Raw genomic sequence first — 27,619 nt, forward strand, 5'->3', positions numbered from 1 at the left:
CAAGTTCGAATCCTGCATGGTCTCAACACTTGTGTTCTTGGGCAAGGCACTTGGGTCTAGAGCATCGATTTTAAGTTCTGATGGCCAGGTGTGGGTTCGAATCCCTGTAGACACTTGTGTCCTTGGGCAAGGCACTTTGGTCTAGAGCATTGATTTCAAGTTCTGACAGTCGAGTCAGGAGAGTTGGCTCAAATGCCGATCTTGACACATTTGTCCTCTATATCACAGCATTGTTACACAAACAAAAGGTAAATGATAACTGTGTTTTATTAGTGATGTTGTGTATTAAATTGCACATAAATACAATATTATTCCCGAAATCTATATACAAAGTTCTGTTACTAAACTAAGATTCTTGGTAAGGCTGTATCTGAATTTGTGGCTGCAGCTATGGCTGTTGCTAAGGGTGTTTCTATGGCTGTCCTATCTATTAACGATGTGGTGATCTAGCCATAGCCGTAGCTGCTCATTCAGACACAGCCCTAGTTACATGTTGACTTTATTGATTTCCATCTTAGCAAATGGCAGCCATTTTGGATGTTTCCCTGAATATACTCCAGATAGACCTTTCTTCTCAAACAATTTTTGCAATTAAACAAGTTTTTTAAAGAAAACTAATGCGTATTTTTTGTTTGGGGTAGCAAAGCTGAATTATCAGTGACATTGATAAATTGTTGTATTTTTTGCAGTGAAGGATATCAATGGTTTTGCCAACCACCGGCTCCTGTCGTCTTGCTGTGATGTTCCAATAGGGAAATCTTTTTCTCACACGATGCAAGATCCATCCTTTCTGACGAGCAACAGACTGGTTCCCATGCTTCAGAGCGCCAGCTAAACATGTAAAGATATTCCTTTGTCATACTCTGGTTATGGTTAACTAACTTAGATGAACTAAGTATCATAAACTGTACAGGGTTTAGTGCTCTGATCTGTATTATACTAACTATTCATAACAACCTCAACACTTAATAATGGCGTTTCTAACCATATTGCTTCGTCCTTAGAATTGGACATTCAGCTATAGGTGTGTTGTGTAACGCACATAAATGAATCCAGTGCATTTGTCTAAAAGAGGAGGAGGTTCACCCCAGTGTTTTCTGTTGTGTTTGGTTGCAGTTTATGCCACAGCACTTAGTCAAAACTGTAAGCCATTACATGGTGCTATGTAAATAAATTTGTCTTGTATTTTGAACATACATGTAGCTGTGCATACCTTGCAGAACAAAATACTGAGGGCTTCAGACGCCCCTCAGTTGTGATGAAGCGCTATAGAAGAACTGCATTTTATTATAATAACTCAATTTCAAAGGTCAAAACAATCTCATATCCACTTACTGCAACCAGTTACCAGCCAAACTTAATCAAAACTTATAACATTGAAATATAGTTGGTTTATATTTTACAAGATATTTTTGCATGCAAAATAACTTTTTAAAAGAGGTTCCAAAATAAACTATGGTTTTCAAGACCATGTGAGCACCAAAATAGAAAAAAGTAAAGGCACCCAAAAAATAACACACTTTTTTTTCTTCTTTTACATGCGTTATTGACAGTTAACATAATTCTTATACTGTACACAATTTTGGTACAAGCCGCTCATGGCCGCTATGGTCGTGAATTAACACAGTGAAAGCAGCACATATGATAAAGTCATTAATGGATTATATTTTAATACTGAAACGAGTAAAACAAAATGCAATATAATTGCATTGCTCACTGGTGCTTTCACTTCAGCTAAGGTCACACTTCACCCATGCATATCAAGTTGGGATCGAAATTGCAGTTTCGCCATTTTCGAATTCAAAGTGAACTTTGCTTACTGCCTTGCCACATCAAGTATTGAAAATTGTTTATTTTTGTGCAAGGAAAAACAATGCGTAGTCAGTTGGTACATGTACTACCGAGTGTGACGCAATTCCGATAATGACTATACACCAGCAATGGTGCAGAGAGTACTCATGGAAAATTTATGTTTCTCAAACATTAAACCAAATGTAAGCATAGTTTAATGACAACAGGTGCCCAATGTCATAAAAGCTGTTGGGCACAAAATACTGCTTAGACAATTTCTACGCTAAGCAAATAAGGGGCGAGGCACCAGCCACAACAATATTAACTTTATGGAATTTCAGCAACAGTTTCTACCAAGCAATATGTATCTTTTCTGTGGTGGTTAAGTGTGCTTACAATACATGCGTTATGAAATTGGGCCTAGGTCACTCAGGGGTCAAGGGTCACCAGAGGTCAATGACCCACTTCTTTTGCCATCATGGCCTTGTGATGTGAGAACCACACCTTCAGGGTGTGGTCATCGCTGGCTGTAATCATCATCTCTGGATCCCGTGGGTTGAAGGCGACTGAGTTGACGACATCTCGATGGGCGAGTTTGGCAAGAAGGATCCCGTAGTAGCGATCCCATATGTAACCCTGTCGGTCCTCGGCCCCACTGAAAGAATGAAACATTTTACACTTTTAAGGATCCACAACTTTTTGCTAGGAACACAGAGTGCAACAATTCTCTTACAAATAAAACCCACTCTATCCCTCTTAATTACCCTTTGCTTTTTCTGTGTGCTCTCTCTCTCTCTACTCATGTTCATTTGTATTTCCCCTTATGTACGGTACCTATTCATGTGTAATGTGTTGCCATTTAGCGCCCCGTTCATTATGGACAATGTTAACTTTACTGGGGGTTTTTCTCTACAGATTTCTTTCATGTTTGTTTTCCATTTGTGGCAGGATGTTTGAACATTTGCTTTTAGTTTCCAGTGCTCCTGTTTTGCTTCCGTTTGCTTTTCTCATCATGTTTTTATTATGTCCTTTTTCTGTGTTGTGTTGTCATTTAGCCTTTTAGAAAGACTCTAGCTGCTATATATAGAAGCGTCAGGCCACTAACTATTTGTTTGCATTTAAACCATAGGTCCTTTGTGTTGCTAAGCAATTTGGAACGGCTAATTCCATTTTCTCACATTTAAAAACCAAGACAACTTTTTGAAAAGGTGTTGAAAAAGCACCTTTCGAATAGACTAAAAATCTTCTCTGTGTCAATTGAACTTTAACCTCTGACCTCACCTTGCCACATACAGGTCACTGACATCCAGAAAGATGAAGTTGAATTCGTCGTTAGGAGAGAATGCTTTGTGCCCATGAAGTCTTTTAACTTCGGTGAGGTTTATGAGATCGTAGACTCGGATCTCGATTTCCTGGGCAATAGGGGGCGGTGTCAGAGGGTCTGAGATTACATAATCTCGTGGCCAGCAACGACAATTTACGTAGAGGTACCTAAACAAGAAATAAGCGTTGATGTTACATGCACAAATAAATTCCTTGAATTTCCAACAACAAATATTTAGAGGAGCATATTTTAAAAACATGTTTGGTTTGAAATAACATCATGTGTGTGTCAACTTGCTGTTTGTTTAAATAGATAATGTTCTTTCGAGAACTTGTCTTGCTTTATATTCTACTACAGCAGAGTAGATTTCTCATTTTTTAGGAATTCGGGCGACTTCGCTGCTAACGCAGAGTAGATTTCTTGGAATTTGGAAGACTTCTCAGTATATTTTTACCTGTGATCTGGCGATAGTGCCATCCCTATGGCATGGCCATTCAGCTCAATGACATGATCCACCTTATCAAACTCGACGCCCCCGGGCTGATCCGGCTCCCTGTCCTGCCCCATCCCGCGCTCTTCCCTGGTCTCCTCCGGCTTGCAGCTCGCCCCAAGCGGCCCCTTCAGGGTGTTAGCCATCGTTGAATCAATCCGTTTGATTCCGATCTGATGCGGCGTATACGCCTGGCTGCCCCGAGTAAAGATCAAATGCTGGTGCTCCTCCTTTGGTGACAGCTTTCGCCGGCGAACTTTATGAGTTTTGTACGAGTAATCCTGCGACTGTGAGTCCGACATGCTGCTGCTGGACATGTTGCTGATCTCTTCACTCTCTGTCCGAAGTTGTGGGAGGGCGTCACGCTGCCCAGAGTGTTGCCGTGATAGTTCCGGGTCGCTGAATCCACGCCGGCGATCCGGGTAATGGATGGATGGTTCGTCATCAAGACTCTCCGTGCTTCCGAAGTTGAACTGTTTCCCCCAGGCTCGGATGATATCACTGGCGCTGCTGCTCTCAGCGGCGAAGGTGAGGGATGAGGAGTGGTCGCAGTCCGGGCTGGACAGGACAGTGTCACTTGAGCTGCAGCGAGAGCTTACTGTATTCTGACTCTCCCTCATATCTAGCGGTTGATGAAGTCCTGAAGCTTCTCCTGTGAACAAAAAATGGAGAAACTAGTTTATTTAGTTCAGCCTTTGTGCTACGAGGAAAGTTTTTAATAATCCATTTTATCTACCTATTTTTCTATCTTTCAAACCCTTTGTTCAAGACTAGTGGTGTGGTGGTGCTCTGGCTCCAAAATCACTTCTAATATTTGAGATATTGTCAGTGTTGTCTTTATTGAATAGAATGCACGAGAGAACAACTGTCAATGAGATAAATAAAGAGTAAACCAATTGTTTAATCTGAATTTTATATAGTTGTTCCTAAATAAGTAAGCATGACAACAAAACATTTTAGCTGAAAGTTAGCCTTTCACTAAACTTTCCCTTTCTTCTGCTTCTGAATTTTTTTCATCAGTTCTTCTAAATCCAAAGCTTTGCCCTCTACTTTTTTACATTTTCTTTTCAAGTGCTTAGAATAATAAAAACAAGACCTCCAAAAGTTTGAATATTCTTCTATGTGAACAAACCTGCATTGCTGCTTGAAGCCACATCCTTTCCAGCTCCCCCCTTTGTAGACCAGTTCCCTCCCATATCAGCATGATCCTCACACTGGGCCGCCCGGTAATTCGGATTAATCCCTTCTATCAGGATCCTAAATAAATCCTCGTCGTAATTCTCGCCGCCCCGTCTCATCTCAGCCTGTCGGACTCTCAGCCATAGGCTTTTATAGCAGGTGTCCGCAGGCCCTCTATTGACAGGAGCGCTGTTGGCAGAACCTGATGACGTACTTGGCTGGCTGTCGTCTGGAGCTGCTGCCTCGGTGCGTAGACTCTTCCTCAGAGCATCCGGTGGCGTTCCGCTGACATCGCTAACATCCCTCTTGACCGGGGAGCGCTTTGGCTTGGACACCCCCAGTGGGTTTGACTGCTTTGTCGGTCGGGCCTGGGCTAATGTGGCGTCATCAGAGCTGACTTCGCTTGATTGCACGAGATGGGACGCCGAGGCGTTGTGGTGGGATTGCTGCCGACGTTGCTGCTGGTAAAGCTGGTTGATGTTTGCTATTGCACGAGCTTTTCTTGCTTGGTCCGTGTCCTCGGACGGTAGACACGGATCACTCCGACTCTGATGTAGGGCAGGCCAGGTATCAGACCCTTTGGGCAATGCCCTACTTGCACTCTGATCTGGGTCCATAGATTCCCCAACCAGATCCCTCGACCCCTCAGTTCCGCTTTGTCCAACTTCGCTTTCACTGGCAGTCATTTCTGTGTCGCTCTCGTACATGTATGAGCAAGGCGCACCGACTCTACCCTCGAGTTCACTTTCGCTTGAGTCTGGCAGTGGTCCACTGGAGTTCAAGCCAGTGTGTGAGGAGGAGTCGTATTCCCTGTAGTTAACCGTCTGTGGAGGTGTCTTAATATAGTCCTCTCCTTTGCCGAGGTTCCGACAGTTTGCAACGGTGATGCTCCGCACAGAGCTGGCATTAATGTTTAGGAATTTAAACAGACGCATGATGACAGACTCTTGTTCAGAAAGGACTTCCTGAGTGGCTTTGTTGAGCCAGAGGGCAGAGCAAGAGGAAAGGTGGCCTAGGTAGTGGAGATTGCCGGACAGGAGATGGGAGCTATTCAGCCAGCAGCCGAAGATGTCGTACGGCTTGTTGAGCACACGTGCCTGAAGCGCAAAGTCGTCTTAACAAAAAGGAAACGTAAGAATTTCAAATAAATACATTGCATTTGCACAACATACACTTTTATATACACAGTTAGTCCTGTGCATCTCTGTGCCACCCTACACAACCCATGCAGTTGAATGGTTTCAAATGGTTGATATATTTGCTGGGAAATGTTACCAATAATAGGCGGGTTTAAGTTTGCTGGTATGTGGGTAACGCTTTATCAGAGGCTCGTTCTTCTCAGCTCGCATTTCTGCATACATTGTGAACACTAATTGTTAACTACTGTGTTATGAGCGCCATGAGCACTTTGATGGATTTGTGCGCTTTATAAGTTCTCATTATTATTATTTATTATTATTACTCCCTTAGTCTATTTTTTTTTTCGAGCACTGCATTTCTTGATGCAATGAATCTCAAATTGCTTGAGCTACCTATGGTTCTATAATAGTGCCCATTGAAGTGGGTAAGCCTAGAAAATCAGTTGAAGTCCCACATCTGTAATTGAAAATTTAGTACAAACCTTTAAGGTTGAATACGGCAATTTCTCCCGATGTACTGTTCGGTCCGAAGTGAACGCCGGATACCAGTAGCAGTGTGTCACAAGCGTTAAACTGTGAGAACTGCGTATATTGCCATCGGAAGAGCTCCTTCATAGCGCGACTATACTTCAGCGAGATCGGCGGGCCAGTCTTCCAAACCTAGACCAAAGCAGATGTAGAAGTATAACAAGTCAGCACCCTTACTTTTTTATTGTTTTTTGTTTATACAAGAGAATATTAAAACCGCGGAGACAAATCTAAAGCAGGATTACGCAGAGGAAAACTTACTTTAATGGTTCCGTCTTTTGAGCAGGTAGCAAACATCTTCCCGTTGTGAGAGAAGCTGACATGGAGCACCTGATCGGTGTGCTCCCTCAGGACCTGAACCTCAATGCATGGAACGTGACATTTGAGCCGTCGGAATTCACGGAAGAAGGAGGTATGACCTGCAAGTGAAGGGTAATCAAATGATGCGTTTTGTTTACATTTAAATTTGTTTACTCTCATGTGAACTCATTTTCATTATTGATTGAACACATTTTAAATGAATTTCAGCCAAGATCACTTGCTGTCGTTTTCATATAAGGCCATAGAGTTATATATAAGAACTAGAGGGCGCACTGGCCTATATACGCGCCCCGGTATGCGCGCAGGCGGCCATTTTCTAAGTTGACAAAACAGCCATCTCACAGCGTGTGTTTGTGCGGCCATTTTGTAAGTTGAACAAACAGCATCGCGTGAGCGTTAAAAAACTCAAAAACTCAAACGTGTATTTCATAATGGCGCGCTTGTCATCTTGTGGTCCCGTCGCGTTTGTGCAAGAAGCATCACCAGTGCGCCCTCTAGTTCTTATATATAACTCTTTGAACATTATAGAATCAGTTTTCCCCCAGAAACTTTGTCACCTTTTCCCTCTAATTATACCCAACCAATCAAATCCTAACACAAGTTTGTGTTGACTGAGGACTGCACTATGATTGGCCTAGAAGTTTCATCCCTGCCTTTCACCCTAGTGGACCCAGGTTCGAATCCCAGACCAGAACCATGTTCAATGTTCATTGGGTTTACACAATTTGAACTTTCTCCCGATGATCCATCGCCACACGAGGGGTGTGCTCACGCCATTGACTGCCTTGGGCTTTTAATAAGAGTTTGCTCAAAGCTCTTGTGATATCGGTTTTGAAGATGATAGTGGTTGATAGCACCCTCTATTGGTGATTTTTCAGTGATGGAAATTCACCGCAAAAGTAGTAAGATCACGAGCATCTTGAACCAAGGCTAACTGACTCCACTACCTGGTGGTAAAGGCATGCATCGGTCGATCTTCCATTCCTCGTACAACAGCGCCTTCCACAGTAGCTCATCTTTGCTGATACGATGCCACGCTTTGCAGGACTGTGCTGCCCTCAAGAGTTCAGCTGAGGAGAGGTAGGTGAAGATCTGAAGGACGAGGCTGTCCGGAAGGCAAAGCCAGACACTCTTTGAATCATCCATTCTGAATCTGAATAATCAAGGTAAACACAAGTAGCAGTTATAGACAAGATTACGTACAACATTTCAGCATCATCTAGCTCAAGCAAGATTATGGCTAGGATTGAAAAAGGGAGGGGATCACACTTTTACCAATAACAGTATAATGATGACAAACAATAATTGGATCCCAATAATTTACCAGTAAATCATGTATCTGGCTCCCACTACCAACCAACAATATTTGTTTTTAATTTTATTTACTACTACGTACAGCTACGAGTCACGACTGTGAGAGAGGCAGAGGGAAATAAGTAATATCTAAAATTGCTCGATTTTGTTTGATCTGATAGGATCCATCCGATGATAATGAGAAATTGCGGTACAATACAACATTTAATTTGTATTTTTTTATTATACTAAAAATGACACACACGTACGTACATACAAACTAATACAGAGTTTTTCATGTTTTGAGGTTGCCAAATTAATATTATTTTCAGGACTTGAACGACTTGTACCAAAAAACGCATTGTTTTTTTTTACACTGAACTGAATTTGATCAGTCAAAAAATAAACAAATGAAAACACAAATCCAAAAAATGACAAACATTATTGACTGACTGTTTGTTAACGAAGGAAATAGTCAGCATTTCGTTCTTTATAAATGACAAGAAATCACATCATACTCACGGAATGTTACTGTTAGACTGTTAAAAGATACTTCAAATCATACTTTCGATCAGACTTTTCGTTCTTCGATCGCAACGATGAGAAATAAAAAAGTAAATCGTGAAGTCCCAGCTGATTTCTACAGTAGTCTGGTCCCAAACCATTTACATGATTAAATGTAAGGTGAACGGGCAGGGAGCAAGTCGAGAAATACCCAACGTGTTGTGTTAAAAGGAAAACACAAAGGGCAACAAACTTATGACTGCTCTGTGGGACAGTAAAAGGGCGCCCCCTGTCATTAGCTTCTGTTATGACCCGTGACCATAATAAACTTTCTTTACTTCTTTTGCAGTCTTGATCATTAAGTAAACAAAGGTATATGCAAACAAGCACAAATGTCATCTATAGATGTGGTTGTTGGGAAGTAAGTGGGTAAAAATCCTTTCTCTTTGGTTAGACCATGGAGAATATTAAACGCAGACAAAGTATGGCGCGGCCCATGAATGTCGTCGGGGGACCACAGATCGTGGGGGTTAGACCCATGGCCATGAGCAAAGAAAGTGCTACCGGAGGCCACCAGAGCATGGAAGTAGAAATATAGCAAGGTCATCAAGCAAAGCTGAGCATACAAATATAAAAAGGATTCACAGTGAACAGTTCATCCCGTGCTACTTGAGAAAAAATGGTGGCCGGGGGGGGGGGGTGTTTAGATTATTAAATTATCTGTTAAATTTTACAGAGCACATCTTATTGAACACTTTGTTACACTACAATGGATAGTAAATTATAACACTCAGATGGAAAAATCAAACCATTAATAAATTTCCTTAAAGTTTCAACCAGCAATTTTTGTATGTTTTAATATTTTTGAGGGGGGTGACTGGGACAAGGCCAGGTAGGTACTAGGATGATGATGTCAATAACATGTTCAAGAGGAAACTAAATGCCGATCGAAGACAGTTTCCATGACAATTATCCTTCATGAGTAGGTGTCAACAAGATAGGTTTTCCAGACGTAAACAATTAAATTTTAAGTTCCAACCACTTTGTTGTGACTTGCATTAGTCTAGACAGAAAAGGTGATAAAATACACACTTATGACGTCACGATTTGGTCTCAGAAATAGACTGATACTCCTACACCGTTGTATGTAAATGTCCTTACTTACGTCGATGTGCTGCTCGGCCAATGAATGGCACATGTACTGACTGCGTGCTGAAAATGCACGTACAAAATAAAAAAAACACAGAGCAGACTCGACTCTGGACGTACGTAAACACAATCAACAAACACTAGAATTTGTGAAGAGCTTCCGCGTTCCAAAGAATTAACCTCAAATAATCTGCTGAATAACGAGGGAAAACTGTGACAACTGCGGAAGGATGACACTCACACTATCGTCCCAATAAATACGTCCTTTTCATAAAGGGGCTTGGGACAAAACTTGTATTTTGAGGACATTTTGTGGACGGGATGGCTGACAAACAGAGCCACAAAGACACGATCGTGATTTGGCATGAAGCCGTGCAGCTTTTCGACCGTGGAGAGCGCCGTACGGCCCTGGCCAACTTGCAGACGATACAGGAACCGTCGGCGAAGATTCTCTATAACATTGGACATATTCAACAGGTTTCTGATAACAATCGCAATGCTGTTCAGGTCAGTGAGTGTACAGGAAATAATAATAATGCAAAACAGTTATTATAAATAAACTTAACTATTCTAATTAAAATGAACTTTAGCTTTATTTTTAGAGGGAGTGTTTCGAGTTGTTGCACACCTGTTTCCGGTATTGTTTTTTTTTAGAATGACGCAGAAGGAAAGTTTAAGTGTTTTAATTTGACTTTTGTGTACCCTGCAGAACTGCTATTATAGTATTAGGCAACTGCTATGTATTTCTATTTTATGTTTTAAAATTAATGGATATAAGAAGTAAAAACGATATTCACACTTTTTCCTTTTACAACACCAATAACAACATTTTATAAACATAATAAGTGACATTTTTGACGAGCTAAAAAGATAAATGATACTATTTTTTTTTTTTTTTTTTTAAGTATTGATATTGAATGTTCAACCATCCTGTTTTTAAAGCTAATAAGGCCATTAGTTATATTTATAATACTTCTTAAATTTATAAAAAGCTATACTATTTCACCCTCCTCCCGACGATGTAGCCGGAGCCGATGATGTAGCGGGAGGAGGGTTACGTTATCGCAACTACATGTATGTTGACCCCCCTATTAACTTTTGGGCTGTACTCAGGTTAACCAAATATTTTGAAATCTGCAGTTGTACTATAAAAAAAAGGTTTTTAAGCCGGAGTTTTTAAGCCGGAGTAAGCCTACAGCATCCAAGTTACTGGGACTTATCTGTATAGATTGATATATTGGAAGCACTTGCTTTCATGTCTCGTCATTTGCGAGTAAACACATGCACGCCAACGCAGTACGTTTTTACTCATGAATGTAATTGAGTATGTATTTACCCGGAAGAATAAGAAGGAAAAAATAACCACAATTTTTTTCAACATTTCTCTTTTTACACACTGAGGATGTGGGCCTGTTCAATCGATTAGGTAAATTCTTAAAAAGTGTAAAAATAAATATTAGTTTTCATAGGAGACCAGTTTTTACCTTCTTGTTAGGTAATATTATTTGAAATTCAGTGTAATTTGAGCTAATTTAGGGCAGATAAATTGGTGGCATTGAGCTTTAAAATTTGCCCAATTGGAGCACATGGGTTGGCTTAGGCAACAAGAACTAGTGTCAGGTGCACAAACTCTTTGTTTTTAACAAGAGTTTTTATTTTCTGACTTACAGAGTTTCAAGAGGTGTGTTGAAAAAGATCCCCACATGGGCATTGGTCATTTCCAGTTGGCTCAGACTCACTATCGGCAGAAGAATTACAAGGATGCCTTTAACAGTCTAGAGAAAGCACGAAGCTGTCTACGAGGAAATAAATTCATAGACTACAAGCAGTTAGGGTTAGCATATAAGCTATACGAATGTGAGGTAAGCTGAAAGAACCATATGAACACCCCCTCTATACACGTAGTGCGTACATGTAACTCAACATGCCTCAAAACACCACAAGGGGGAATTAACCCTCAAACTTGTGCTACCACACAATGCCACAAAGTAAAATACCATTAAATCTGAGAAAGACTCTTTAGTCAGCATAGGGAAGCACACAATTCCATGCAACACGTTTAAAAAAAAAAAATAATAATAATAATAATATTTTCTTGCATTTGATGACCAATTGAGCACAAATTTTCATAGGTTTGTTATTGTGTGCATATTTTGAGATACAACAAGTGAAGATAACATCATTTAATGACTCATTAAGATAAAAACATTTGCATTGCTCCAAAATGTACATTTAGGGCATTTATAACCAAGCTTAACACCAAGAAGTAAACATTCCAAAAAACCTTTTTTCAATTCAGCATCCTTTGGCCCAGAATTCCCCATGACTTTTGACAAATCCTAGGAGAACCCTGCTAGTGCACCCTTTAATTGCACATTTAAAAAAGCCTCTGAAAGAGATGACAGATTTCAAGGAAATTAAACCACAAAGTCCGTAGAAGTAATATCCCTAAAACGCAAAATGTCTTCCCTCGTTGACAGATTCTGCATAATCTAGCGTTAACCTTTGCAGCGTTGAGTGATACCCATGGGGCCATGGAGATGATGAGAGAAGCTGTGAGGTATAAGTCCGATGCCAGACATAACTCCATTGATTCTGCACAACAAGCTCTACAGGTACGTGAGAAGGCTGTAGTTTGAAGGATTGGAAAAGATTTAAAGGCAGTGGACACTATTGGTTATTACTCAAAATAATTATTAGAATAAAGATTTTCCACGAATTTGATTTTGAGACATCAGAAATAGATGTTGAGATCCTGAAATCAAGCATCTGAAAGCACACAACTTTGTGTGACAAGGGTGTTTTTTCTTCCTTTATTATTTCGCAACTTCAACGACCAATCAAGCTCAAATTTTCACAGGTTTGTTGTTCTGTGCATATGTTGAGATAAACCAAGTCAGAAGACTGGTCTTCGAAAATTACCAGAGGTGTCCAGTGTCTTTCAAGGGACACATTGCATTGGATTAGATATTTGGGCTTAAAAAAGCATTTGTTGTGAAGCTAATTTGTGCACAGCCACAACCATGGGTATACATTTTTTTTGTCCATTTTATGAACAGTTTGAAAACCACTGACGTAGCAGTATCTCAATTATTAATTAACAATTGCTGTGTCAGTGATGAATTTTAAGTGCTTGAGTTGGTTGAATGCAAGATCTGCAAACTTGCTCAAAGTTTGTTGTCTTTGTAACAAAGTGTGTAGGCCTTCCCATTGGTGTGGCTTTGCACATATGTACATGGATGGAAAGATGTTCTAAAATCACACTGCCTATGCTGTTTTACAAGCAATGAATTGTGCATTCAGAAAATGATACATCATTGCCCAGAAACATGGCGGACTTTGCATTTTGTGAAGTCAAATAGGAACTTGACCTGTATGTCTTTCCCATCGGTAATTGTATCCAGCTATTATAATAGCAGTCATCCTTTTGGTTTTGATGGAATGGTAAACTAAACATTGTGAATGGTAATTGAAAGTGACCAGATAGTTTCTGAACAACTGATGTTGTGTTATTTCCTTTTAGACTGTTTTAAAAATGATCGCAGTATGTTTATTGACAAACTATTACTTTGGTTTCATATTGACTCCAATTGCCTTGATAGTGTTAGTGTCTGGGTGTCTTTTTGACACTCTGTTTTAAATATGAACAAGTGCTCTATTTTTATCTGCCATTGTACGTATATGTAATTGTAAATGTATTGTAAGTGAACAATTTGGACACCCAGCAAATTTTGACAACCTTTTCCAAAATCCTGGATAAAACTTTGATTCACCTGACATCATCGGCGCAATAAATCTTTATAGCCCCATTTTAGGAACTAGTTTCCTCTTGGTTAGATGCTCACTTTAACTTGACTCACCAAAATGGAAGATCATTGGGTGGATACACGTAATACTTGTACATGTGTATGGGAACCGGTGTTTGTGGTATTCCCCTTAGATGCTCACTTTAACTTGACTCACCAAAATGGAAGATCATTGGGTGGATACACGTAATACTTGTACACGTGTATGGGAACCGGTGTTTGTGGTATTCCCCTTAGATGCTCCCTTTCACTTGACTCACCAAAATGGAAGATCATTGGGTGGATACACGTAATACTTGTACATGTGTATGGGAACCGGTGTTTGTGGTATTCCCCTTAGATGCTCCCTTTCACTTGACTCACCAAAATGGAAGATCATTGGGTGGATACACGTAATACTTGTACATGTGTATGGGAACCGGTGTTTGTGGTATTCCCCTTAGATGCTCACTTTAACTTGACTCACCAAAATGGAAGATCATTGGGTGGATACACGTAATACTTGTACATGTGTATGGGAACCGGTGTTTGTGGTATTCCCGATTGCACAAAGATACATGTTTCCATTCAAGTAGCAGGCAGCAATTTTTATATAGGTTTTCCCGGCCAGTTTCAGCAAAAACTCACTAACACACTCAATTTCCCCTGATCCACCAAAACTAGGTTATTTTTCTAGCTATTTTTATGCATTCAAGTTAAATTTCATGCTCACATGATTTTGTTTAGGCCCTGTCTTGTTCAGATTTGTTTCAGTCATTCTATTTTATCTAAAGGTATTCAAGACTACACTTTGGCCATTCTTCAGATTACTTTTTGCTACATTATTGCGCTTGATGAAATTGAATGGTTGACCAGCTCTACTGCTTGCGACCCAATGAAATTGACTGATTTTATTTTGACAAGTGAATGCTAAACTGGTGAAATTAAATTACACTTTTTGACTTGAATGCTGATTCAACTCAGCATTCATTTTCAAACAAAATCAAATGAACCGGGTGTTGAAATGAATGGATTAGTGTTGAAAATTGGCAGGGGAAAACCTATAAATTAAAGTTTGTATAAAATATATTGGCCTCCAATGACTTCAAGGATGTTGTCCTCTTATTCTGACCTTAATTTTGTTTTCGGTTTATGAAAACATACTCCTATTCTGACTTTAGTTTTGTTCAGGGTTCATGAAAACATACTCCTATTCTGACCTAAATTTGATTTACGGTTCATGAAAACATACTCCTATTCTGACCTTAATTTTGTTTTCGGTTTATAAAAACATACTCCTATTCTGACTTTAGTTTTGTTCAGGGTTCATGAAAACATACTCCTATTCTGATCTAAATTTGATTTACGGTTCATGAAAACATACTCCTATTCTGACCTAAATTTCATTTACGGTTTATAAAAACATACTCCTATTCTGACCTGAATTTCGTTTTCGGTTCATGACAACATATTCCAAGGCCAGTGATTACAAACTGTGTATTTTGTCGAGGGGGGCATCTCCACATGGTTCCATTTATTCATTCCATTGCATTTGTTATTATTAGGGAGTGAGGCTTGGCTATCGAGAAAGCTTTTTTAAAGGCACTGGACACTATTGTTTTCCTTACTCAAAATAATTGTAACAGGCAATGTAGAGCTGTTGATAGTATAAAACAATGTGAGGAACGGCTCCCTCTGAAGTAACGTAGTTTTCAAAAAAGAAGTAATTTTCCACATTTGAATTTGATTTTGAGACTTCAGAATTAGATTTTGAGGTCTCGAAATCAAGCATCTGAAAGCACCCAGCTTCGTGTGACAAGGGTGTTTTTTCTTCCATTATTATCTTGCAACCTCGACGGCCAATTGAGTTAAAATTTTCACAGGTTTAATAATTTGTGCATTTGTTCAGATGCACCAAGTGAGAAGACCGGTCTTTGACAATTACCAAAGTGTCCAGTGTCTTTAAAAACATTTGTTTCAATGCTGTCATTGTATTGCTATTTATATGTAGTAGGTCAGTTAAATTGCCAAGATTCCTGGGAGAGGGGGAGATACCAGAAGTTTGTGGACGTAGAAAGTTTTGATGATTTTAGTTTGGTTGTGAAAGGTTTGCCCAGATGGAGCTCGCATGATGTGAAAATTAAGATTCAGTTCAAATGTAGTTTGTTTATTTCATCAGTGCTTACAAAAAGTGAAACTGTTTATGGTGGAAGTTACATAATGTTGCCCAGGGAAACTATCAGAACGTAGAATGTTTTGATGATTTGAATTACATTGTGAAAGATTCACAGTCAGTAGTGTAACAATTTTGATTCAATTGAATTGTAGTTTATTTGTTTCACCACTGCTTACAATAGAAAGTGAAATTGTTTTTCAGGTACTCACATTGAGTAACTACTACGTTTAAAAGGGGAACTTAAAAAAGCAAACTTTAGATTATTTCTAAACATTTTCATAATTGATTAAATGTACCAAATGTAAAGTGGGCAAGTCTCCGCCATGCTAATTATACACATTGGTTTCAGACGGTAACCAAAAAATTGTTTGGTGTTAAAAATTCTTTTCTTCTTAGAGAACTTGTTTCAACAAGCGAAAACGTTCAATGGAGGGTCCTGTAGGAAGAAACTTAACTTGCAGGGACATATGAAACTGATAGCCTACAGTGTGTTGGCTCTAAAAAGAGCCGGTGATGTCTCCAGGTTTCAAACAGTATACATGTACTCTACTCGTCTTTTGGAGAATCACAGTTTTATACCTGGTTTATACTCGCAAGTTTACCATTTATCTATAATTTCTTCCTATTTATCCATGCACCATGCAAAGCCTCAAGCAAAGATATGGTTGGTGTCCTGTCCTGTTTTAATTGTAAACTAGAGAGCGGACATGACAGCGATATTTCCTAAACCAGTGACTCAGACACCTTTAAATGAATGATTTCTTTAACACGAAAACTATCTGAAACTTCTAAATGCCTAAATTTGTCTCGAACAGGAAATGAACTGAATAACTCTGCAACAGTATTACAGGAAATCTGAACCAAGGACAATGATTATAGGATTAATAACAAACGTTTAGTCCCAATATTGTGATGTCATCACAAATCGCCTTACAGTCCTGACCATTGCATTGTGGTTTAATGAAATATCGTCCAAGTGGTTTTGAATATAAGAGAATAAATTAAAAGAGTGTTGACGAGGTCTTAACCGACTGTTTTAAGTTGGCCTTTAAAGTCAGTCTTAGCTGTATGTGACATGTCGTAGCTGAGGGGATAAGATCACCGGACTTAAGCGCTGTTGTTCTGTAGAGTGTGGGTTTGAGTCCTGGTGGTGATGCTTGTGTCCTTAAAAGCAAGAAACTTAACCATTAATGTTTTGTCATTCGGATGGGAATACATACATCTAGTAGTCTTTTTGGGGGGCTTTAACTAGGGAATATTTCAGGACAATTTGTAAGGATTATTAATACAATTTTGGTTACTCATAAAAATCAAATTAAAACAAACAAGCTAACAAAAACCAAAACTAGTTAACTTTCCAAACTCATAAAGATTGACTCACTTTGCTGAATGACTTTCATGAAATTCCAAGGATTGTACAGACTTTGGTTGAGTTTTATTCACCACAATCACAGGAAAAAAAGAAAGAAAAAAAGATAAATGTACTATTAGAAGGTCAGATCTTTGGTAGGATTTGAGAGTTCCCTACAAGGTTCATTGTTGGTCAACTTTTTTAATAACCATAAACGTAATAATGGACAAGTTGTGGTTATGTGTCATGCACCTTAGACATGTATGGAGAAGTCGTTAATTCGTAAAGCGTCAGATATCAAGCCCAATTGAAACATGAGGCAATGTAAGTGAGTGAGTGTTATACACTTAGTAGCTACATGTATTAGCTCTTCGCGAGGATAAGTTTCCGTATGACGCCATGACTTTTTCACTTATTCAATGAAAAAGTGGTGGCGCTAAACGGAAACTTTCCCTTCGCGATTGTTTCCATAAACCCATAAACTTTTTGCGAGAGCAGTAGTCTCCCGGGCGGTCATCAGTATAGCGAGAACATCGTTATTTGTTTTGATCTTTTGATTTATTTACTGTTTATTTAGGATAGAAATTAACATATTCTTTCACAGTGATCAATGTATTTATTGTTTTGTCTTTTACAGAAAGGGCAAATTCCAAAGCCGTTCTTGATACCAGAGCATCATATTTTCCGGCCTCCTGCTGCTAAGGTCCAGAATGTCCAAGGAGTGGATTACTTGGGCCAGGCTAAGGTTCTCTCTGAACTCGTTGTACCTGACTCTGAAGCAAAGAAAGGAAGGGTATGTATAACCAAAATTAACTTTAAAATATTGTCATAATTTCCTACTGTCTGACTATTCAAAAACACCCACTGAGTTTTTTAATGATATCAACTTGTTTAACGATATCACGCACGAATACATATTGTACACACATACAGACATACATTCATACATACATAAATATAAGGCATTTATAAAGCGCCAGAGCCACTACGTCAAGAACGCAGCACATCAGATTGGGTATAGATAATGCTTGATACCTTTCTTGAATGTGTAGAGAGTCAGATTGAGGTGGCGAGTACATTCCAGGTGTGGGGAGCAAATTCAGAAAAGGTGCAACTTAAAGCAGACTTAAGAAGCTTGTCTGACCATCAATGGCATCATGGTTTGAACGATTGACAAACAATGCCAGCCTGCATTATACATGTAATTCAGTGGTGTTGAATATTAAACTATGCCGGCCTGCAATATCAAGTGGTGAATGTACGCAACATTTCACTTATTTGTACCATTATACGTGTACAACAATGAACTCCTATGGCTTTTTGATTGGCTTAGTGATTGAAATTTGTTTTGTCTTCTATTTGCAACAGAGTCCCAGTCCCCTCCCACCGAAAAGACCACCACCCATGGCCGCACCCTCAAACGCCTTTCAACCCATAGACACCCAACCGATACGTAGTCACTCCCCCAACCCCAAATCCCCACCCTCTCGCCCCCCACCCGGACCCCCACCATCTGGTCCTCCATCTGGTCCCCCACCTGGACCCCCACCATCCGGTCCCCCATCTGGCCCCCCACCGGGCCCACCACCCTCTGCACCACCCTCAGTAAACCGTAGCAGCCCCTCTATACCGATGCACCCACCCCCTACTCTTCCTGGTGGTACCTCCCCATCACCCAGCCCAACAAGCCCAACTTATGCTAAACCTACCCATAAGGACACCATCAACATATGGCATGAAGGGGTGCTCATGTTTGAGAAGGGGCAGGTCGGGCCGGCGCTGGACCAGATGTTGAGGATCGTGGAGCCGTCTGCTAAGATCTTATTCAACATCGGCGTGCTTCATCTGAAGATGGGGAATGTTGCAGATGCGGATGAGGTAAATATAGACAGTGTTCTTCTGCTAACAGTGGTCCACTGGCCAAATGCCAGTTAAAACATCCAATGACCGGTCAGAATTCACTCCAAGTGGTTCTGCTGGCTAGTTCAGTGTTGAAAATCATCCGTAGCTTATTTGAAATACTGACCAGTGAAAAAGCCATTGGGTTAAATGACGAGCTAACCAGTCCTGCTGGCGGGTCACTAGAGAAGTTAAGGGCGTAACCCTGCTGTAAAATGCCTTCGACCACTGCTGTCATATGAAGTTCCTATGTTATGACACTCAGTGTAAAGTCTATCATCTTTATGGGCAATGATAAACCATTTTTTTGAAAGCAAGACTATGCATTATGCCTAACAACACACAGACGGCATGCTGGAGTTTTATCATCTCCCGCTTGAAAGACTGGTGTGCTCCACAACTTGAAATTGTGTTAACAGAGTCTATGGGAAAATGTTATGCACAGAGACAAAGGAATGAACAAAGATGCATCCATAGGTGTGAGAGTATTAGAGTATTTTTATTTATTTTTTATTTAGGGGGGGGGGGTGGGTAGAGTCTTCCTCTTTAACAAAAAATATGTGGCAACCTTGAAGCTAAAATCCTATGGAATGTTCCTATCTTTTTCACCTCCAGGTTTTCCAGATGGTGGTCGTTAAGGACCCGCATCTAGCCATTGGTCACTTCCAGCATGGTAACATTCAATGCCAGCTCAACAGACCAGACCAGGCCAGGAGGCAGTATGAAAAATGTATGACCAGCTTCCGCGGTCATAAATTCATCGACTACAAGCAACTTGGGTTGGCGTACAAGTTGTATGAATTTGAGGTAGGTTATAAATATTGTAACAATACTAGTGGCTTCTTATAATATCATTCATATCCATCACTCATAGACGCTCAAGGCACTTCAACATTCAGTATTTTTCTGTAAGGTATTGTGGAGCTTGAACTACATGACCAATTTCCTAACATAGCATCAATGTTTTACAAGGTGATGTTTCCGGCACAATATACAGCCAATCAAAACAGGAACTACAGGGCAAACCCCTTCTCTTTACGAAAAGTGCACTGGGTTATTTTTTTCTGATTAGCAGAGTGTGTGTTTTGCTGCAGATTGTGCCACGTCACATTGTTAAAGACATTGGACACTTTCGGTAAACAGTATTTTCCAAAGGCCCACACTTTGTGTATCACAACTTATATATAAAATAACAAACCTTTAAAAAATTGATAGTCAATTGGTCATGGGAGTCGGGAGAAAATAACGGGAAAACCCACTCTTGTTTTTTGCACGTTTCGCCGTGTCATGACATGTGTTAAAAATAATTCCGTAACTCTCGATATCGAGAATTGATATTGTTTTAATGTTTTCTCAAAAAGTCAAGCATTTCATGGAATACTATATCAAGAGAAGTCTTTTACCATTACCTTCTGTAAACCCTGTAAGTTATTTGTAAATCTGTGAACTTTTATTTTTTTTCTGTTCCGAAAGTGTATAATGGCTTTAACCATTACATGGTGCTTTGTAAATAAATGGATCTTATATTTCAAGCTTGCTTGAAGATGGTGACCTAACAAAGTATCAACATTTTTCCAATGTAAACAACCCCAATGTCATTCGCTTAATTTCAGGTACTTCATAACCAGGCCTGGGCTTACAACAAACTCCGCCAGAGGGAAACATGCCTGCAGCTACTCAAGGAGGCACAGGGAACCAGACCTGAAACTAAACATGACGGTGTGGATAACGCACTCAAGAATGCACAGGTAGGATAGTCTGGTATCATAAGATGAAAACCACTTCGCTATAGTCACTGTTCTGTCAGCCTTGTTACCATGGGCTTTTGCGCTGTAGGAAAGTATTGAGAAACATTGTTTATTGGCTTTTGAAATTGACTTCTTTGAGCACATTCTTAGGTAGAACTCTCTAACACTTGTGTGGCGCTTGTAGGACACCCAGTTTGCTTGTGTAAAAATGCATGTATTTCAATGGGAATTCCCCCAAATGAAGCATGTTAGTCAAGTTAACCCTAATGTGCATACAGTTAGACGTGTCACCAAATCAGAGAAGAATGAGAGTGGATGGTCAGGTGGATCAGTTGCCCTTTGACTATGGAATTTGCGCATGCGCATAGAGTGGATCGACCACATGCCTTAATAAAAATGTTTCATTATTGAAATGTTCCATTTGAATCCAAATACAAGGGATTAAGAGCAAGCGAGACAACAGAAAAATAGACACAAAAAAAGACCCACATCATCATTAAAGACAAACAATCTAATTCTTTGATTTCTTTATTTCTAATGCAGGCTGGCGCCCCCTTTGACATCATGAAGCTACCCAAAGGAGCGTTGTTCCGTCCCCCAAAGGCCAAGATCGATAACGTGAAGAAGATCGATTACCTCGGGCAGGCCACAGTGATATCTGAGCTCGCCGGCAATGAACGAAGAAGCCCTTCACCTACTGTAAGTTTGTCTTAATTGTTCTGGTTTGTCCTGCATGCTTCAACAGTACTGATTGGTTAACGAATTGGTGTGTGGTAAGAATCAAGTCCAGGGAACAATTTCATAGAGCTGGTTAACTTAGCACAACAAAATTGTTTTAAAGCGCAACAAAATATTGCACACCAGAATAAGTTTACCAACCAAAATACCATGTCATGTGCTTAGCAGAAACTTGTTAAGCAATATATTCTGATTAAGTAGCTCTATGAAGTTGGACCCACAATATGCTTAGCACAGTTGTGCTTATTCAGGGATAACATCTTTGGTAAAATTTCACAAGACCACAGCTAGCTAAATAAATACAAAATCACAACAAGACAAAAATTGTACACAGTTTGTGATGTAAACTAATTTCATTTGAGACTCGGGCACTTCCACTGGACTATCTAAAAGTCTATGCGGAACTTTGAAGAGGCACTGTATTGTACAATCGGAACTGCAGCACATAGTTTTAAAACAGAAAGTAGGCAAATAGATTTCTAAACCAAGCAATCATGTTTAAAAATTCACAAAGCAAGACATTAATGAATTATGAATTATCCATACAGTGAAGCAAGTAGTCGGGTAACTAGACTGCATACATCGTAGAAAAGCAAACAATTGAGCCTCAAGGTAGTAAAAAGCAAGGTTACCTGCTGGTGATTCTAGGTAATCAATGCTTTAAAATTGTTTAGATGCTTTTTAGTCATAGTTATTTGCTGCATCTCCACTCAACAGGTTGATGCATCCATCACAGATTCATTCTACCTCCCGATGTCTCCTCTGACCCCCCTATCGCCCCCCTCTACAACCCCTCTTTCGCCCCATCCTACAACCCCCCTGTCACCCCCTGCACAGGTCGCCAAACACCTGAAACCACGCCCCGGCAAGTCACTCCCGGCACCGCCAGTAAACTTTCAGCCCGAAGTCCCTAGGAAATCACTTCCGGCACCACCAGGAAATTTTCAACCCGAGTCCCCCAGGAAATCACTCCCAGCACCACCAGTAAAGTTTCAGCCCAACTCCCCTAGAAAATCACTCCCAGCACCACCAGCAAACTCTCAGCCGGAGCCTCCAAGGAAATCACTCCCGGGTCCCCCTAACAAAGGCGGGCAACGAACACCACCATTTCTCACAAGCATACCCAAAGTGGAGCTGCCCGCACCTGTACCTCCACGATCGACTAGCCTTGGGCTTACAGAGCCCCCACAAAGTCCCGGCCCACCGGATCGGCCAATTCCACCAATCCCAATCCCAGTGGAGGACAGTACAATTCCGCGACGCCAACCACCACCTCCGCCGACCCAAAATGGATCAGAGAACATCACAATAAATGGGAATCACAAGAGGAAGACGAGCCCCCCATTCAACCCGAACAAACCGCTGCCGACGCTACCAAACCTTGACTCTCCATCAAACACCCCGCCCCCTTCACAGCGGCGTGTCAGTCCCGTTCCCCCGGATAAACCTGTACCGCCCTCGCCCAATCGTAACAGTCCAGCCCTCGGACGACGAACCCCATCAGGCCCTCCGGACAAACCCCTCCCCCAATCCCCAAACAGATTAAGTCCAAGTGTACCTCTCCGGACCCCGCCCCCGATCCCAAATTCCGGAGCCAGCGACAGTCAAGACAAGAGGAAAAGATCGCACAGCCCTCTCCCACCGAATATTCCTGTACCGCCCCCTCCACCAAAGGACAAAAATGATGGAAGGAAACGATCTGTAAGTCCCCTTCCGCCAAATGTCCCCCTACCTCCTCCTCCCGTCAAATCAGACGGGGTCAAACAGAACAAGATTGGGTGTGGAGACGCCAACGGGCCAAGCCCAGCAGCAGCAAGAAAGTTTTTCAGCAATGCACAAGCGAAACGAGGAGGCATGACAATCGCAAACAATAACACTCACGTAAGTTATCATCTCATTCTAGATCATTTAATGCTCACTTTTTGTTTGACTAAAAACCACTTGCGAAAATCCCCAAATCATTGGTTAATGCTCATGCTAATGTTTTTTTAATTATTATAATTATAAGTTTTGTTAGTCTTCGAGACATTTTTTTTTGTGCATTTTTTTTAATCCAAAGCTAATTCAAAAGTTAACTTTTTTTTAATTTACAGCAAAACCATGATAAATATTTAATTTTTAAGAGTTTGGAGAACAATATGAATTGTTGGTTTTGGTTTATTTCAGGGTTTTATTTTATTTTATTTTTCTTTGGGGGGGGGGGGGGGTGGTTGGAGGGGTACAGAATTGCAAGTTTTTTTGTCAGCTTCCTGCCTGTATTGCCGACTTCTAGTTTCACATTTAAGCCCCAAACTGAACTCTGCAAAGTATTTTCCTTCAAAGCTACATTTGGGTGGTTAGTGTGTTAAACTGGTGGACATGAGCAAGACACTTGATTGCTTTTTCTGCACCCGTGAGTACATGGCTATGGTTCTTGTGATTGATTTGTGAGAATTGTGAGAATCGTGAGAATCATTGTTCATGAACCAAAACCAAGTGTCAAAATCGGATAACAACTTTCCGTTGTTTTTTATTAACCAAACTTGTCTAGCAGGTAATCAGAGATATTCCTACAATAATTTCTTTTAAACAGGCATGATGTTCTTCCTACTTTGATCTGATTTCCGATTTTCTGCTAGAGCTTACATGTAGGTTATCAATGAAATATTCCTACTCTTTTCCCCAAGGACCAAATATCATGCCTATTTAAAGAAAACTTGCTCGTTCCCCCTTGCTCCCCCCTCACAACTCTAGACTCAAACCCTAACAAAGCCCAATACGTCCAATGTCTACACTTCACCCATTGCTAACCCATTGCTCACCCATTGCATTCTAACCCTCTTGTGGTCCGTTGTGGTGTTCCGTAGTGCATGGTTGCCATCAAGGGCTACATGGCTAAGAGCAAAGGCGAGCTCAGCTTCAGCCGCGGAGAAATCATTAAAGACTGCAAAGAAGGTTGTCAAGCTTTTTAATTTCTTTAATTTGCTTTCATTTTATTCTTTGCCATACACTTCATAGCACTTCGCTCAATTATAGGGCTACATAGCACCTTCGTAGTATTATAGCACTTTGTACAATTATAGCACTTCATAGCGCTTCATACAATTATAGCACTTCATAGCGCTCCGTGCAATTATAGCACTTAATAGCGCTCCGTGCAATTATAGCACTTCATAGCGCTCTGTGCAATTATAGCACTTCATAGCGCTCCGTGCAATTATAGCACTTCATAGCGCTCCGTGCAATTATAGCACTTCATAGCGCTTTGTGCAATTATAGCACTTTATAGCCTTTTGTACCATTATAGCATTGTAGTGGCCACTTGCATGCAGTTCACACACAGCAACACACACTGCGTGGACATGTGTTAGTCCACAAATTGTTTCAATTTAGTCACTGTGTGTACATTCCTTTGTTCTGTACACTTAAGGAAAATCATATTCTTCAAGAGTGTTCAATACAACACAAAGATTCTAGAATTCCCCAATGGAGTCCTTGTGTTTTCCTTGTTTGTTTTTGTCTTCGTTTTCATGAGGTAGCAAATATCAAAACCACATTGCAGGCAGTATTTCCTGACACTCAGAATTCAGAAAAACTGTACACATAAAGTGTCAATGTCTTCATTCAGGAAGTTTTGCAACTGCCATGTAGCGGATCATTTTTCAATGCACAGTCATTGTTTACTTTCCTTTAGGTAAAGTCTATGTTCTTGGTTTACATTTTCCAGGAAGTTTCCTTGAAAGCATTACACTGCGCATAATATGAGGTGTATATTTGTGGCACAAGTATTCACCTAGCGAGACGTAGTCGCATTCACCACTTACATGACATGTCATATCATATTGCAGGCTAGCATATTTTATAATTCTTTACACCACAGTGAAAGACATTTAATGGTCAAATAGTAGGAGGGTTGACTGTGTACTAAGTAGATGCATTCACTTCACCCAAAGATATCATATTGCAGGCTGCCATAGTTTATCATTCAAAACAACAGTGGTTGATATTTAATGGTCAGATAGTAGGAGGATTGACTGTGTACCGTGTAGATGCATTCACCTGATGGTATCATATTGCAGGCTGCCATAGTTTATCATTCAAAACAACAGTGGATGATATTTAATGGTCAGACAGTAGGAGGGTTGACTGTCTACTATGTAGATGCATTCACCCAATGATATCATATTGCAGGCTGCCATAGTTTATTATTTAAAACCAATGGATGATATTGAATGGTCAGACAGTAGGAGGGTTGACCGTGTACTATGTTGATGCATTCACCACTTGATGTCATATTGCTAGCCTGTGCATTGGGAGAACCCTGACGCATTCGAATTTAACCCAACATACATGAAATACTTATCACATAATAACACTTTCTGCATTGTACTAACCAAAGTAACAGGGCATTCTTTCTGCTGGGCTTGTTGTGAAACTTTTCCCCCATTTGACAGGAGGACTACGATCATCACAACTTGCATAAGTTAAAACTAACCCAGTTCCATTGTTGCTTGAATGTTTTAACCCCCTGTTTGCTATCTAGTTTTCTTGTTGACACTAACCTTTTGTTGTGTTACTTAACACTGCTTAGATTTATTCTTGAATTCCATATTTTGAATAAATGTGTATAATTAGCACCTGAACATTACATTAGGCATGGTGTTGCGGCAACTATTTCTTCACTTACTTGTACCGGGCATGCATCAAATTTTTGCACTCGTTGTAGGCGAAGAAAGCTGGGTAACGTGGAGTACGCACGCGCACCAGCATAAATTATGACACAAAATGTAACATTTCCCACGACCAGAGTAGTATCCTGCTGCCAGAGAGGACCTAGCATGTATAAGGGTCACCCAACGCCTTGAACTTAGATCTCAAAGGGACTCAGTGATTTCCCTTTTGTATTAAGGGGCACTTCTATGGAGAAAATGTAATTGTATTAGAACTTTGCAAAGGGCACCACAGCATCTGCTGTGGGTGCCGTGGGTATTTCAAGGCCTGTCACTCTTTTCGTAGTCCAACATTTCATGGTCTATATATGTTTTCTTTGTAATAAATTAAACTTGCCTTGTCTTCTACCTCCTTCCCCCCCCCCCCCACCCCCCTCCAGCTGGACACGGATTTTTGGAGGGAGAGTTCGGAGAACAGAAGGGAAAGTTCCCCAAGTCAGCAGTGCAGGACCTCTCCCGCCCTTCCTACTCGTGACAGCCCCTCACCGACGATCTACGAGGTTTCCTAAGAATGTGGTGACGACGAACTCTACACGTTTAGCGGCCCTCGCATGGAGTCGTGCCAACTGAATGAGTCATTAATCCTGACGTCTAGCTTCGGTGGAAGTCTGCAACTAGAATAGTACCCGCACCTACTCTGATTCGGTAATGTGCTGATGAACAACTCTTCATGTTTAGCGCCCTCGCATGGTGCCAACTCAACGAGTCAACTTAATCGTGGCGTCTAGCAACAGTGCAAAACTATAACAAGAACAGTGCTCTGATTTGGTAACTAATTTTTAACTATTACTTTTTAAGAATATAATTATGGGTGTGATAGATATAAAATGCTGTAAAATTATTTTGTATGATGAAAGTACTACTTCATTTTTTTTACTACAAATATTTGTGATCAAACATTATTTTCCTTTTTTTACGGATTATTTTTTTAAACTTTGGGGTGTGATAGGTGCTTTTTTTAATCAAAAGTATTACAGTTAGTTTTTTCCTACTTTCAAACACTTTTGATCTGCCGTAAAGATTAACAACAAACCCTCAATATTGCTAGAAATTGCTAAATTTGGTAACCCCAGCAATAAATGTTTAACCTCTAGAAAACAATAACGCACCAAACTCATAAGATTATATTATTTATGATAGTTTTATTATAAACATTCCGTATATAGTTTCTACAAATGTGCTAGAGTTTTTGTGCAACTAACATCTAAATAGCGATTAACTTTTAAAAATGTGTACTTGGGCAAGAACATAAGTTTTTAATGCAATTTCCTTTATCGTGAACTGTTGACAGGAATAATTTTTTTTAAAAAGGTTTTGGTAATGGTAGAATATGAGGTAAGAGGGCCGATACTTTTATGTGTGGGTAGTTTTTGGTAGATATTAAACTATGAATATTGCATCTAGACAACAATGTTGATCATCAGTGGTCGAAGACCAGGGGTGGATTTCACAAAGGTAGTCCTAACTTAGGACTAGTCCTAGGCAATGCTAGGAG

At 40.2% G+C, this 27,619-nt stretch overlaps 2 protein-coding genes across 5 annotated transcripts; one reads left to right on the forward strand and one right to left on the reverse strand.

Moving 5' to 3' along the window:
* Positions 1–249: 249 nt before the first annotated feature.
* Positions 250–8,691, reverse strand: LOC117303387 (F-box/WD repeat-containing protein 5-like). The gene is made up of 8 exons (XM_033787564.1): positions 8,588–8,691; positions 7,720–7,925; positions 6,713–6,870; positions 6,406–6,583; positions 4,738–5,898; positions 3,570–4,257; positions 3,073–3,282; positions 250–2,446 (listed from the first exon to the last, which is right to left on the reverse strand). The coding sequence occupies exons 2-8, from the start codon at positions 7,916–7,918 to the stop codon at positions 2,245–2,247; spliced, it is 2,796 nt and encodes a 931-aa protein (XP_033643455.1). The 5' UTR covers positions 7,919–7,925; positions 8,588–8,691; the 3' UTR covers positions 250–2,244.
* Positions 8,692–9,841: 1,150 nt separating this feature from the next.
* Positions 9,842–27,428, forward strand: LOC117303096 (histone-lysine N-methyltransferase 2D-like). 4 transcript variants are annotated; one of them, XM_033787174.1, is made up of 11 exons: positions 9,842–10,225; positions 11,389–11,580; positions 12,199–12,333; positions 17,668–17,823; positions 18,399–18,908; positions 19,545–19,736; positions 20,543–20,677; positions 21,221–21,376; positions 22,133–23,296; positions 24,262–24,349; positions 26,505–27,428. In XM_033787174.1, the coding sequence occupies exons 1-11, from the start codon at positions 10,040–10,042 to the stop codon at positions 26,597–26,599; spliced, it is 3,009 nt and encodes a 1,002-aa protein (XP_033643065.1). In that variant the 5' UTR covers positions 9,842–10,039; the 3' UTR covers positions 26,600–27,428. The 4 variants fall into 4 exon arrangements, with proteins under 4 accessions (XP_033643065.1, XP_033643067.1, XP_033643068.1 ...); XM_033787176.1 differs by having other exon boundaries at positions 22,253–23,296; XM_033787177.1 differs by lacking the exon at positions 24,262–24,349 and adding an exon at positions 23,988–24,042 and having other exon boundaries at positions 26,505–26,585.
* The last annotated feature ends 191 nt before the right edge of the window (positions 27,429–27,619 follow it).

Source organism: Asterias rubens, chromosome 19 (assembly GCF_902459465.1).
Source record: "Asterias rubens chromosome 19, eAstRub1.3, whole genome shotgun sequence".
In the NCBI taxonomy this organism is placed as follows: domain Eukaryota; kingdom Metazoa; phylum Echinodermata; class Asteroidea; order Forcipulatida; family Asteriidae; genus Asterias; species Asterias rubens.

Excerpts from the sequence above, each read along its gene's own strand:
- LOC117303096 (XM_033787174.1), top strand. The coding sequence starts at position 10,040 with ATGGCTGACAAACAGAGCCACAAAGACACGATCGTGATTTGGCATGAA. Across the intron at positions 21,377-22,132 it reads GAAGAAGCCCTTCACCTACT|GTTGATGCATCCATCACAGA; the intron begins GTAAGTTTGTCT and ends TCCACTCAACAG. Across the intron at positions 23,297-24,261 it reads TCGCAAACAATAACACTCAC|TGCATGGTTGCCATCAAGGG; the intron begins GTAAGTTATCAT and ends GGTGTTCCGTAG.
- LOC117303387 (XM_033787564.1), bottom strand. The coding sequence starts at position 7,918 with ATGGATGATTCAAAGAGTGTCTGGCTTTGCCTTCCGGACAGCCTCGTC. Across the intron at positions 6,584-6,712 it reads CAAAAGACGGAACCATTAAA|GTTTGGAAGACTGGCCCGCC; the intron begins GTAAGTTTTCCT and ends GCTTTGGTCTAG. Across the intron at positions 2,447-3,072 it reads AGTGACCTGTATGTGGCAAG|TGGGGCCGAGGACCGACAGG; the intron begins GTGAGGTCAGAG and ends TCATTCTTTCAG.